This window comes from Podarcis vaucheri (genome assembly GCF_965113315.1).
Source record: "Podarcis vaucheri genome assembly, chromosome: 5".
NCBI classification, from domain to species: Eukaryota; Metazoa; Chordata; class Lepidosauria; order Squamata; family Lacertidae; genus Podarcis; species Podarcis vaucheri.
The window spans coordinates 93,905,262-93,918,637 of NC_138763.1; the positions used below are offsets into that span (position 1 = coordinate 93,905,262).

Below are 13,376 nucleotides of genomic sequence, written 5' to 3' on the forward strand. Positions count from 1 at the left end.
TCAGAGCTTTTTCATAAAGACAGCTATGGATAAAATGGAAGAGCAAAGTTGAGTGCAGTTAAATATACATCTATGTTACCATGGAACATCGCTTTGTATTCAGATCTGGCACTTGTATATAGGAGTGCGGCTCCTGACCGCTTCCCATCCAAGTAATGTATCCCCCCTCCGCCCTGAACTAATGAGCCAGAGATACTCAGTGCTAGTCTTTTGAAAGAGAGAAACGTGTATCTATGACACCGTGAACTCTTGGTCTAACAACTTCGAATTTGCGGGATCTGCAGTTCCTGCCTCTTCCCTCTGAAGATGACAGCCTAGAATCTAGACCGTGTAACTTGGAAGATGTGTCTTTATAGATAAATTCACAATCATGGGTTGGGTATTACTTTTTGGTAATTGGTAATGGAAATGCCCAACCTGAATATTTGAAATCCTTGCTATTTTTAAATGTACCTGTGCTAGACGCCCTATCACCCTTGAGTGGCAAAATGAGGATTCTGTTCTTGTGAATTAATGTGGATTTATGTCCATTTGGGAAGAAAGGGCTTATCTGTGCCTACCCTCTCTTGGTTCTGCTCCATTTCATGGTCTTATTCTTTCTGGGCTTTAGAAGGTTGAATTATTTCCCGTAGTGCCTGGTTGCTAGGTTATCATGTATTCATTGAAAGCTGTACGGCATCTCTAAAACTACTGAAGTTTCTTATACTGTTAGAACTTTTCTCCGTGAGCTCCATTTCATCAGTTAGGTTTTAGGCTAGTGGTTCTCAAAACATTTTGCAACAGCAGAACCTTTCACTTTGACCAAAACTTCAATGGAACCCATGCAGCAAATTGATTTTAAAATGATTTTTGCTCCTCGCTGCTTCACCCCTCTCCCACGCAGTATCCTTCAGCAACAAACGGCAATGGAAAACCAGGAAAGACGAGAAATGCTTCCTGCTATTCAATTCCTGGAAAGCACAGCAAGGGAAGGAGAGAAGGAGAAGGGATTCCCAGGACAGTTCTCCTGCCCCAGTGGTGCATTTAATCTCTTTGACTGTTGCAAAAATGGAAATTGCACATTGTTTGCAATTATCCGCCCTTACAAATACCTCCTTTTGGGTGAAGGTGATGGAGAGGGTTGTGGGGGAGCAGCTACAAGCATTCTTGGGTGACACAGACTATTAATATCCATTCCAGTGTGGGTTCAGTGCTGGCCAGAGCAAGATGGGAGGAGCATGACTTTGCTCCTGGTTCTTGGTCTCTTGCCGGCTTTTGATACTGTAGTCCGTTGTGTGTTCTTGAATGAGAATTGGGTTCAGAGTAGCAGTAGGAGAGTTCCTTTAAGTGCCATTGAATATCTGTCTGAAGCTTTTGGGGAGGAGTCATTAGGAGTTTGGGGTCAAGGTGCCACCAGTATGCTGATGACACTCAGCTCTTGTTTCTCCATAACATCTGAATCGGGAGAGGCCAGGCAGCCCTTGGACTAATACTTGGATGCAATGGTGAAGTAGATGAGGAAGAACAAGCTGAGCTTTGAATCCTGAGAAGACAGAGGCACTGTTGGTGAGTGGTTCCCATGTCTGAGAAATCAGTCAGTTGCCTGCCCTGGATGGCTTGCACTCCCCCTGAAGGAGCAGGTTCACGGCCTGGGGGTACTTCCGTATCCAGCTCTGTCGCTGGTGGCCGAGGTGGCCTCCGTGGCTAGAATTGCAGTCGGTATGACAGCTACGATCATTCCTGAGCTGGGAAAGCTTGGCCAACATGGTTCATTGCAAGCTTTGAACGGTTTCCTTGCAAAACCAAGATCTGTTCCTTGAAGGGCTGGTCGTTTTGTGCCCGAGTGATACACTGCTGCTCAGACAGAGGGGAGGGGATGGCCGTTTGTCTCAGCTCCTCCTCCTTCCCTGTTAGTTGCTGTGACTCAATTTCTCCCTGCGGTGGGGGTTGCCGCACAGCTGAAAAGCAGGTCAGCAGCTCCTCCTTCTGGCTAGCTACCATGGTGGTACATAGTGAGTAAGGCTCCTGGATCAGCCCGCTCTCCCATTCCTACTTCAAAACCCTTAGAAATAAATCAGAGCAGGCAGGAGACAGTGTTCACCAGCATCAGGAATGCTCAAGAATGCAATTCATTTTTAGGGGACAAAGGAAAAGAAAATAATTTTCAACATGTTTCTGGGTTAGGCTTCCAAGGACGGAAAGTATGTCTGATTGAGAAGCTTACTTGTGTTAGTATCAATTCTAGGCTGCCTGCCTCTAGAGTTGCCCTATTACAAGGGAATATTGTGCCAGTCTAGCACTTTTGCATCTGTTTCCTCATTCTTGTTAGGTCTGTTAGGTAATAGTTCACCTAGGCAGATAATACAGGTTTCCTATCAATAAAGCAGGAGTTACTTGCTACCTTCCTTCCTGTTGTTAATTTGATTTCTCACCTGCCTTTCACCATAAGGTCCTAGGGTTGTATTGGGCACTGTATTCAAAAATGGGTAATTTGCAGGTGTCGACTGCATTGGGTGTTGTGATACACTGTGCTATTGTTAAGTTTCACAAGCACTGCAAATAGGCAATGTTGATTCCCATGACCTTTTTGAGGTTATCAGACTAAACAGATATTTTTCTTTGCCTTGCTCCTGGGTTGCTTTGCTTTATCAGCAGCATATAGTGATCTTGTGTATTCTACCAATTTTTATGTGAACAGCGAGGCTTGTTAAATTTTGTCTTTTTTTGGTTTTTTTGAGAATTCCTTTCCTGAATATCTTAAGCAAAGAAAATATTTGGCAGTTCATTTTTTTAAAGGTATATTCAGATATTCCTATCCTCTTCAAGCCAACATAATTCTTGTCTGTAGCAAAGTATACCACATGGAATTTGACAAGATAAGCCATTAAACCCCTTCGGCTTCAACAGTTGTCTTTGTGTTATATGGGTAGATCTTATCTTATATGAGGATTAGGTTCCTGGGGACAGGGCGTCAAACGTTGTCAAAGGCAAAAGCTGAATAATTCCATTGGCTAAACAGCACCGTTAGTGTCCAAAAAATGAGAGTTTCGAGTTCTATGGTTCAATATATCCCGTAGGAGGGATGCCATCTTGCATCCAAATTGTAAATGACATTTTAGTTGTGTTTTGACTGCAAACCTTCATGGTAAAATCAGCCAATTGCTTTTAGATCAGCTAGAAAATTATTTTGTATGATAACTTATTTTAGAAAAGTAGTCTGTACCACATCATTTCCTATATTAATAGGAAATGCCAAATGAGTGTTATGTGCATGCACAGTTATGTGTGTTTCTGCAACATGCTAAAACTTGTTTGTTATCTAACACGTACTGTACTTTTCTTTCCTGCACATACATCATCCAGCAATAAATATGAATAAGAACCAACAAAGCTTCTGTGAGTGTCCCAAGTGTCATTTTTGTAGCCTTCTTTCTATAGTAATAATTGTAGCCCCTTTCGCCAAATGCCCAGGCAGGCTGATGTGATTCTTCATTCCTCCCCTTATGTTTCCCTAAATGCCTCCACTTTGCCTCTGCTCTCCGTTCCTCAGATTTCAGTTCACTTTGTGAACTTTGTGGCTTCACCTCTGTAGTACTCTTTTTCTAATGACCAAATGTGCTGGCCAAAGAAAGACATTAAATGCATCTTGGCATTTAATGCATAAGCAAAAAACTACTGGATAGGGTATTGATATTTACCGGGAGTGTGGCTGGCCGGTAAGGTTAGGTGAGGAGCCTAGTTTGTTAGTACAGGTTGTTTGGAATAACTATCTCTGTTGTTTTGTGGTTTTAAACATAGGTTTTATAGGAAGGGTGGTAGCTCAGTATAGATCACCTGCTGCTTTGCATGCTGGGTTCGATCCCTGGTATCTCCAGGTAGGTCTGGGAGATAATCTTGCTTTGAAACCCTAGATGGACCCAATGGTCTGACTCGGTATAATGGAGATTCCTAGGTTCCTATAGTTACAGATTAAAATGTTTTCTGGCTCCTAATTTAGAGATTATAAATTTCTAAAATCTCTATAATATTACTTTGTCATTATGCTCTTTTCACTGTAGGTTGAATTGCATATGAAATACTTAATTACTAACAATAACGAAAGCTATTATATATATCCTAAATCCAGCTGTTGTATATTTAAAATGGTCTATGTGGTTGACGCTACAGTTCTGACATTTGCTTTAGAGCCTGGTTGGCTCCAGAGATTGATAAGGCTGTACAAATGCAAAGGCCTAGCTTATAAAAATTCTCTTGATGTATTTCATTATATGACAGGCTTTTTGGAGATTTAAATATGAAAGATGGGTATAGGGCCATTTCTCTGTCCAAAACCACCCAGTGAGGTGAGATTCAAACTGGAAATTTCCCAATTCCTATAGTTTAAGATATTCCAAATGCGTACCATAAATTCCTGATGCTGTATTTTAAATTCATACTAGACATTAATTTTTATTTACCGTATTTTTTGCTCTATAAGACTCACCTTTTCACTCCTAAAAAGTAAGGGGAAATGTGTGTGTGTTTTATGGAGCGAATGCAAGCTGCACAGCTATCCCGGAAGCCAGAACAGCAAGAGGGGTTGCTGCTTTCACTGCGCAGCGATCCCTCTTGCTGTTCTGGTTTCTGAGATTCAGAATATTTTTTTTCTTGTTTTCCTCCTCCAAAAATTAGGTGCATCTTGTGGTCTGGTGCGTCTTATAGAGCTAAAAATCATGGTACCGTGGTGCCCCGCAAGACGAATGCCTCGCAAGACGGAAAACCCGCTAGACGAAAGGGTTTTCCGTTTTTGAGCTGCTTCGCAAGACGATTTTCCCTATGGGCTTGCTTTGCAAGACGAAGACGTCTAGCAAGTGTTCCGATTTTTTTTCGCTCCCCCCCCTTTTCTAAGCCGCTAATAGCCTTTTAGCCGCTAATCCGCTAAGCCTTTAATAGCCGCTAAACCGCTAATAACCGCTAATAGCGCTAATCCGTCAATGGGCTTGCTTCGTAAGACGAAAAAACCGCTAGACGAAGAGACTCGCGGAACGGATTAATTTCGTCTTGCGAGGCACCACTGTAGTTCTGACATTTTTTGTTGTTTCCTTTACCCTAGCAGACGTGGAAATGGATATGGCTTGGATGCAGGCTTCGGTTAATGCATATGCATTTGGACAGCACTTTGTATCCTCTTAGTTCTAGTCCAGTTGGCAGCGAACTCCTAATGTGGATGAAGTTGTGTATCTTCAGTTCAGGAACCAGTAGTATGACTAGCCGTGTGCAACTAGAGCTGGGTGCTTTGTCTGTCCAGGCGTGTTTAAAAGGTTTCAAAAATTTTAACAGTACTTGTTTGTCATATTCACTGTTCTCCTAAAGGTAAAGGGACCCCTGACCATTAGGTCCAGTCGTAGCCAACTCTGGGGTTGCGGCGCTCATCTCGCTTTATTGGCCAAGGGAGCCGGCGTACAGCTTCCGGGTCATATGGCCAGCATGACTAAGCTGCTTCTGGCGAACCAGAGCAGTGCACGGAAACGCCGTTTACCTTCCCGCCGGAGTGGTACCTATTTATCTACTTGCACTCTGATGTGCTTCCGAACTGCTAGGTTGGCAGGGGCAGGGACTGAGCAACGGGACCTCACTCCATCGCGGGGATTCGAACCACCAACCTTCTGATCGGCAAGTTCTAGGCTCTGTGGTTTAACCCACAATGCCACCCGCGTCCCTCACTGTTCTCCTACATTAGCCCAAATCTTATATTACGTTTGCAGTACATTCAGTAGACTTTCGGAGATGACACTTGAAAGTAAATAGAGGATTGTTTACACAATAAACAGTTTATTTAAACCCTTTGCTTCGTGCCAGAAATCCAAGATGGCTAACCATAAGGCTTAGCATTGCAATATAGCATAATTTAAATACTGTGGAATTAAATATTATTATTTTTTAAATCCAGATTGCATCAGTGTAACAATAAAATGATATAAAAATCATGCCTAGCCCTAACAACAAAAGCCTTCTTAAAATGAAAGCTCTTACTTACTTTTAAGGAAGGGAGTTGAGATTACATCAAACCTCCCTTAGGCGTAAGAAGTCTGAATATTATCACCAAAAAAGATGTCTAATTTCAGAGAGTAGGGGGAGCAAGGCTTTGATGATGACTTAAGCATCTGAACAGATACATACTGGGGACAAGTGGTCTCTTTCAGTTATCTGGCTCCAGACCATTTTCAGATTTTATAGGTTAATGCTAACACTTTGAATTGGGTCATAAAAACAACTGGAAGCCCATGAAGTGCACGTTCTTATTTTTATTCTATGTACACCACTATTACTATATCTATTTATCATATCTCTCTCTCCAGCTTTTGTATGCTGTGCAACTTACAATAGAAATAATGTAAATATAAAACATAAAGCATAAAATCAAAGCGAAACAAATACAGAAAAAACATTTGCACACAGCACCCTCAAGATTATTATTATTTAATTAAAAACTGAGAGGCCTGGAGCACACAATTTTTTTGGAAGGCATGAGTAAACAGATAGATCTTCAGCTGGGGCCAGAATGGCCACACAGACTGTGCCAGGCTAGCTTTCCTGAAAAGGCTGTGTACTATTAACTGGTATTAAAAAAAAGGTAAAGGACCCCTGACAGTTTAGTTCAGTCGCGAACGACTCTGGGGTTGCGGCGCCCATCTCTCTTTACTGGCCGAGGGAGCCGGTGTTCGTCCGCAGACAGTTTTTCCGCAACGGGAGCTCACCCCATCGTGGGGATTCAAACCGCCAACCTTCCGATTGGCAAGCCCTAGGCTCAGTGCTTTAGACCACAGCGCCACCCGTGTCCCTAGTTCCATCCGCTACATACCGTTTACATGGTAGTGTTGTGGAAATAATGCCTTCCCTTAATACATTTCTTTGTACACTTCGTGCAAAGGTGGAAAAGTGGTTTAGACCACAGCATATAGCCATTACCAAAACCAACCTCTTCCTGCTGCTAACCTGCCTTAAGTCATTTGGGGCGAGGAAGATGCACCCCTAGCAGGGTCTCCAAAGAGGACCTTAAGGTTTGTGTAGCTAAATATGGGAGAAGGTGGTCTTTCAGGTAACCTCAGCCCAAACCACTTAGGGATTTAAAGATGAAAGCCAGTATTTCATTTTGGGCCCAGAAATGGACTGGAAGCCATCACAGCTGACAAAGCACAGTTTCTAGAGACTTTCTTTTATAGGCAGCCTTACATACAATACATTGCTATGGTAAGTGGTAGGTTACTAGATTGTGGGGAATTGTGGTCAATCCAACTCGATCCAGACAAGGTTACAGTTGGTGCATCAGTTGAAGCTGCTAAAAGATACTTCAAGCTGCAGATGTTACTTGAGCTTCCAACAACAGTGCTTTACTAAGCACCCCTAGATGGCACCTCCATCTAGAAAAGACTGGACATCATACACTTGGATGGATGGTTGGATGAATGAGCCACCAACCAACAAGACATTGTTTTTATCTCGATTGGAACTTGGTTTATTCACCCTTATCTAACCAGTTCATCCAACCCATGCCCAAGCTCTGCTTCAGGACAACCACAGCATTTCCAGCATCTGATGAAAGAGAGAGATTAAAGTTGAGTGTCATTTGCATACTGGTGACACCTCAGAACAGATCTCCAGATGACCTCGTATTTCATGGAGATGCTAAACAGCATGGGTAAAAGAACAGAACCCTGCTGAACATCAAAGCACTACTGCCAGGGGATCCAGCAGTAACCCCCCAGCACTGTCTTCTGGAAATGGCTATCCCAAAAGGAGCAGAACCATCAAGCAGTGCCTCCTGTCTCCCAGACGTAATGTAGAAAGCTATATACAGAAGGCAGATTGTATCAAAAGCCGCTGAAAGGTCCAGGAGAATCAATAAGGAAGCAGTCCTCTTGTCTTTTTCTCAACAAACGTCATGCCAAGCATAGTTTCTGCCCCCAAACTAGCCCTGAAACCCAACTAAAAACCCCCAAAGTGAGATTAGTGTAATCCAAATCTTTTTATTACTGGTGTACTGATCTTTTGATCTCCTTGGCCAGGAAGGGAATGTTCACCACTGACTTATAGGCTAGATTTCTTCAGGGGCAATATAATAATGGCTTATTTTAAAGAAGCTGAGACTGCTGCCTCCGTCAGACATTTACAGCCCTCGTGGACCGACTCCCTGCTAGACAAAATAAGCAATGGATGGCAAGAGTCAAGTATACAAGTGGTTGACCAGACTCGCCCAGACACCTTGTCCACATCCTCAAGCTCCAATAACTCAAAAGTCATTCCAAAAAACCAAATCAGACACTTCCACGATTGACGCTGCTTTAATTGTGGAGCCCAAGTCTTGATGGATACAGGCAACTATCCTCGGAGCATCTTGCAAACGCAGCACAGCTTTCTACCACTGGTTCTGCTATCTCTTCCCTGGGCCATATTTCAAAAGGTCCTACACCACATTGGAAAGCCCCTCCGGACAACACTGAAAGGGTGCAATTGGGGGGGGGGGGAGAGAACGGTTTCTACACTTCCATCACTAACTCAGAGTGGACTGATAATAGTCTCTCACTTCAGCCAGACTGTCGTGAGCCTTTTCCCACTTGTGACCCGGCAGTATTCCTGCTTGCTTCATTGCCCTCCGTTCCGGTGTGTACCAAGATGTTGCGTGGATTCTGCTCAGCAAAAGAGGGCACTCGGGAGCAATCAATGGCAAGCACCCAAGTAATCCCTGAGGGCCACTAGGGTTTCAGCAGCTATTCCAACCATAGCTGCCAAAAAATATTCCAGAGCCCTTAGGAATTTATCAGTCTTTGGGAGGTGGGCCCCATTTCACAAGGCTCCCCCCAACTCTGCAGAGGGATAAAACCACGAAAAGCCTAAAATACCTTCCATTATATGTGGAAACTTACTGGAAAAGTGGTATATAAATTGTGTAAATAAAGTTAACTTGTTTATTTTATTTTATTTTATTTTATTTTGTAATTTATATTCTAGACCTTTATATCTCCAGGCAGTGCAATTTAAAATAATGATGACAAAGCATACAAACTAATATAGGAAACTAGAACAATGTAAGCATTTTGGTGGGACAAAATTTTGGAGCTGGCTTGGAGGAATTAAAACCCTCAACCTTCTTGGCTGAGACTAGGTATTAACCCAGTTATTGATATTGTTGCCTGCTTGTGTTTATGTATGTTAATTTAAGCATTTATATCCTACCCTCTTGATGGAAAAGACCATTTAGGACAGCTTATAACATTTAAAATTGCATTTTCATAAAAACAATAAGGAAGAGAGGAACTGCAGTTAAAACCGAACACAAATACATTATCTGCTATGTACAACGAACTGAAGAAAGTACTTTTTAGTGTGTTAGCTAATATGCAGCAGATTTAGCAAATAATTTTGGTAGTTCACAATAATATTGTGCAAGAGAATTCCTAGAATTTTTAGGGTTATGTAGATTTTGTACTTGTCAAATAACCACGAAGAAAATCTGAATTCTGCAAAGTTTGTAAGTATGCAGGTTAAGGATATCACTCTCAGTGAAGGAGAGCGTCCTATATTGAGGCAATGCACATTCAATTTTTCTTCTGGGGAAAGAGTGCCACTTTAGTTACTGTGCTGTCCTCACTGAGAGAAAGCTCTTCGTAAGCTCTGAAAGCTGTATTCTGAACTCTCTATCAGTTTCTACACTTGCATGTTGGAATCACATTGTATATGCAGGCAGGTTGTAAGTTTTAAACACATTTAGCTAAATTTCATGATCTCAAATTCAACTGTCTGGATTTATGTCTTAGCATTTATTTCTCCCGAGCACCATCAACTGACTCTTAACGCTTCTTTGGCTTCCCCTCTCACTTCCCATTTCCTCGTTACCTTGGCTCAGAACCAGATTCTATCGTGGTCCACTGATATTTCACTGGATATTGTTCTGTGCTGTGGGCAGAGATTCTGAAGCACTGCTAAATCTACAAGGGGATTTCTTGCAGAACCACAGAGCTGTCACCTTCAGCAGACAGGACCCTCTTGGAACTTTTCTCTCTTCCAGTTTTTAGTTTCTAACCTTTAAAGCCCTATACGGCCTAGGACCCTATACCTACGGGACTGCCTCTCCTGGTATGTCCCACAGAGGAACTTACGGTCTTCAAACAAAAACATCTTGGAGGTCCCAGGCCACAGAGAGGTTAGGCTGGCCTCAACTAGAGCCAGGGCTTTTTCGGCTGTGGCTCCGATCTGGTGGAACGCTCTGTCACAAGAGACTAGGGCCCTGCAGGACTTGACATCTTTCCGCAGGGCCTGCAAGACGGAGCTGTTCTGCCAGGCCTTTGGTCGGGGTTCAGTCTGACTCCCTCTCCCCTTTCATAAGAACTTGCATGAAAGTGGCCTCCCAATTTTTCTCACAGGCCCATATAAGTTCAGCACAAACAGTTGGGCCTGGGGAGCATTTAAGGTCCCCAACCCTAATCTGCGGGTTGCCATCCGATTGGATTTTATTCTGATCCTGATCTGATTTGAGGATGTATTTTAATTGATTGTCTGATTTTATGTTAATGTATTATATATTTGATGTTAGCCGCTCTGAGCCCGGCTTTGGCTGGGGAGGGCGGGATATAAATAACAATTATTATTATTATTATTATTATTATTATTATTATTATTATTATTATCAGTAATGGTGGATTTGATCCTAGAATAGGTTTTTCCTGCTCCATTCTAAGTACCCTTAGACAGCCTATCCACTAGGAAGCACCCATGTCAGAATATGAAACATTTCACTCACTGAGTATTTGACAGATGTTCCATTGAAATGTCATAAATGCTTTTTCTTTTTAGGACCATTTCCCTTTTGCTTATAGTAGAGCCTCTTCGATAACAGTGGGCCACACACACTCATACTTGCAGTGGTCTTCTGTCACACAAAAAAGGAGTTTGTTAACTGAGAATGTAAGAAAGTTTGGGCAGGATTCACCTAACACACCCCATCAGAGGAAGCCCTGTGCCGGGACTTGCACTTGCAAAATGGGGCTTTCCCCTCTCTCATGCCCCCTGACTGGCTCTGGGGAGGTTGGGGAAACCCTTAGCATGGGGGGCAGGGAGGGGAGAGGGGGTTGTTGCATCTGGCAAGCTGCAGTGCTTGCGCAGACAGTATTTGGAAGAATGTGACATTGTATTCCTCCTTTTATTAATTCTCCTTTAGATTTCAGACAGTCAAGGAGACGAGAGATCAGAGTCTCCTTATGAAAGTGCAGACGAAGGTCTTGCAGAAGCCTCTCTGTCATACAAAAAGTCGGACCGTGGAGGAGCAACAAGGAAAGAATATGTTTGTCAGGTAAGGGAGACATTTTGTTTGAGTAGGCGACAGGTTGCAGTTTTATGTAGCTTGGAAGTCAAACGGCTTAGTTCCTGAATGTTTTGCCTCCCAAACGCCGCAAACCCGGAAGTGACTGTTCCGGTTTGCAAACTATTTTTGGAAGCCAAACTTTCAACAGTGCTTTTGTGGCTTCCTGCAGCCAATCAGAAGCCGCGCTTTGGTTTCTGAACGTTTTGACTTCCGAGGTACGACTGTACTCTGAAGTGATCTCAGTAACATGCACTGCACTGTAGGCACAAATAGAATTGGGCAAGATTTTAATTGCTCTCACCGAAGGATCAAAAAGTTTGTCAATGAGTGGAGAGAGGAGGGTCTTCCTGTTCCTTTGCTCATACATACAGGATTGAAATTGTGGAATAGAAACGTGGTTTTAAATATGTCATAAAACTCAGAAAGGTAGCTGAGAAGGACAGAAACAGTTCATCAGTATCCTGTACCCTTTTTCAACTCTTTAACTTTTCTTCTCATAGCTCTGTGAAAAGCCTGGAGACTTGCTGCTCTGTGAAGGACGGTGCTTTGGTGCTTTTCATGCAAGATGCACCGGGTTCTCTGGAAAGGCCTCGGAACACTTTATTTGCAGCGAATGCTCTTCAGGCAAGTCTTCGCTCATGCATGCCAGCAATATTTGCATATTTTGTTTGAAGAAATTGTTATCTTTTAATGCCATGCTTACCTGGAGGATAAGATTTCCGTTATCAAGTTCACTCTAAGTTTTTTTTTCCCCTCTCCTGCAAAAAAATCTTTCTTATTTGGGATTGGGAAGGCTTTCCTCTGGTTTTCTCGGCTAGTGATCTGAAAGAGCTTTGCCTTCTCTTGCAAGTTTAGGACTTGGTTGAATTGCATGGGTAATCAGGAACAAGTTGCTCAGTAAACATACCTTGCGGTGTTGCTTTTTTCTGCTTGTGCTTCTGTGATGGATTGTGTGAACCTGCCTGTGGAAATGTACAGTGGTCCCTTGGTTCTCCAACTTAATCCATTCCAGAAGTCCGTTCCAAAACCAAAGCGTTCCAAAAACAAGGTGCATTTTCCCATAGAAATTAATGCAAAATGGATTCATCCGTTCCAGACTTTGAAAAGCAACCCCTAAAACAACAACTTAACATGAATTTTGCTATGTAACAAGACCATTGATCCATAAAATGAAAGCAAGAAACAATGTACTGCAATCACACAATCAATCAGTAGTTGAACTGGGTTCCTCACAGTCACACACACAGCCGCAAAAATAAATAGCAAAAACAGACAGACCTCAGTGTAACTCAAAATGGAAGCGTGGCACTCAAAACGGAGCACGTTTGGCTTCCGAAAAAGGTTTGCAAACTGGAACACTTCTGGGTTTGCAGAGTTTGGGTTCCAAGTTGTTCAAGTAACAAGGCGTTTGAGAACCAAGGTACCACTGTATCCAGAGGCAGTATGTCTTTCTCTGTTGTTGCTGCTGCGAATCACAAGTGGAAAGTGCACTGTTGCAGTCATCTCCTGCTTGGGGACTTCCCTTTGGCATCTGGTTGGCCAACTGTGAGAACAGGACATTGGGCTAGACCAGGTTTTCATGTCAATCCAGCAGGCCTCTTTTTACAGTATTAGAATATCACATCTCTCTCACTCTTTTCAGGTGTTGTGTTCCTTTCTTTATTACGGTGCTAAATGCATTTTCAGTTTGGGATACAAAACCCGCCTAAATCCCCTGAGCCATTTTAGATGTTCTAGAATCTGAATGTACTTTTGGAAAGCTATAATTTAAGGTAGATGTTTGCCCTGATCAGGGTTACGGCCCACCCAGTCTTCTCTCATAATGGCTTTCATCCAGAATGCGGCAGCTAGACTGGTGACTGGGGGTGGCCGCCGAGACCACATAACACCGGTCTTGAAAGACCTACATTGGCTCCCAGTACGTTTCTGAGCACAATTCAAAGTGTTGGTGCTGACCTTTAAAGCCCTAAACGGCCTCGGTCCAGTATACCTGAAGGAGCGTCTCCACCCCCATCATTCTGCCTGGACGCTGAGGTCCAGCGCCGAGGGCCTTCTGGCG

The 13,376-nt window shown here is 43.0% G+C and overlaps 1 protein-coding gene across 1 annotated transcript in view; it reads left to right on the forward strand.

Annotated features, from left to right (window-relative positions):
* Nucleotides 1-13,376, forward strand: part of NSD2 (nuclear receptor binding SET domain protein 2) — a 60,078-nt gene that overhangs the window by 23,489 nt on the left and 23,213 nt on the right. Inside the window, exons 10-11 of the mRNA XM_082223365.1 lie at nt 11,174-11,305; nt 11,818-11,941. Of these exons, the coding sequence (XP_082079491.1) occupies nt 11,174-11,305; nt 11,818-11,941 (256 nt within the window). The remainder of the gene's footprint in view (nt 1-11,173; nt 11,306-11,817; nt 11,942-13,376) is intronic.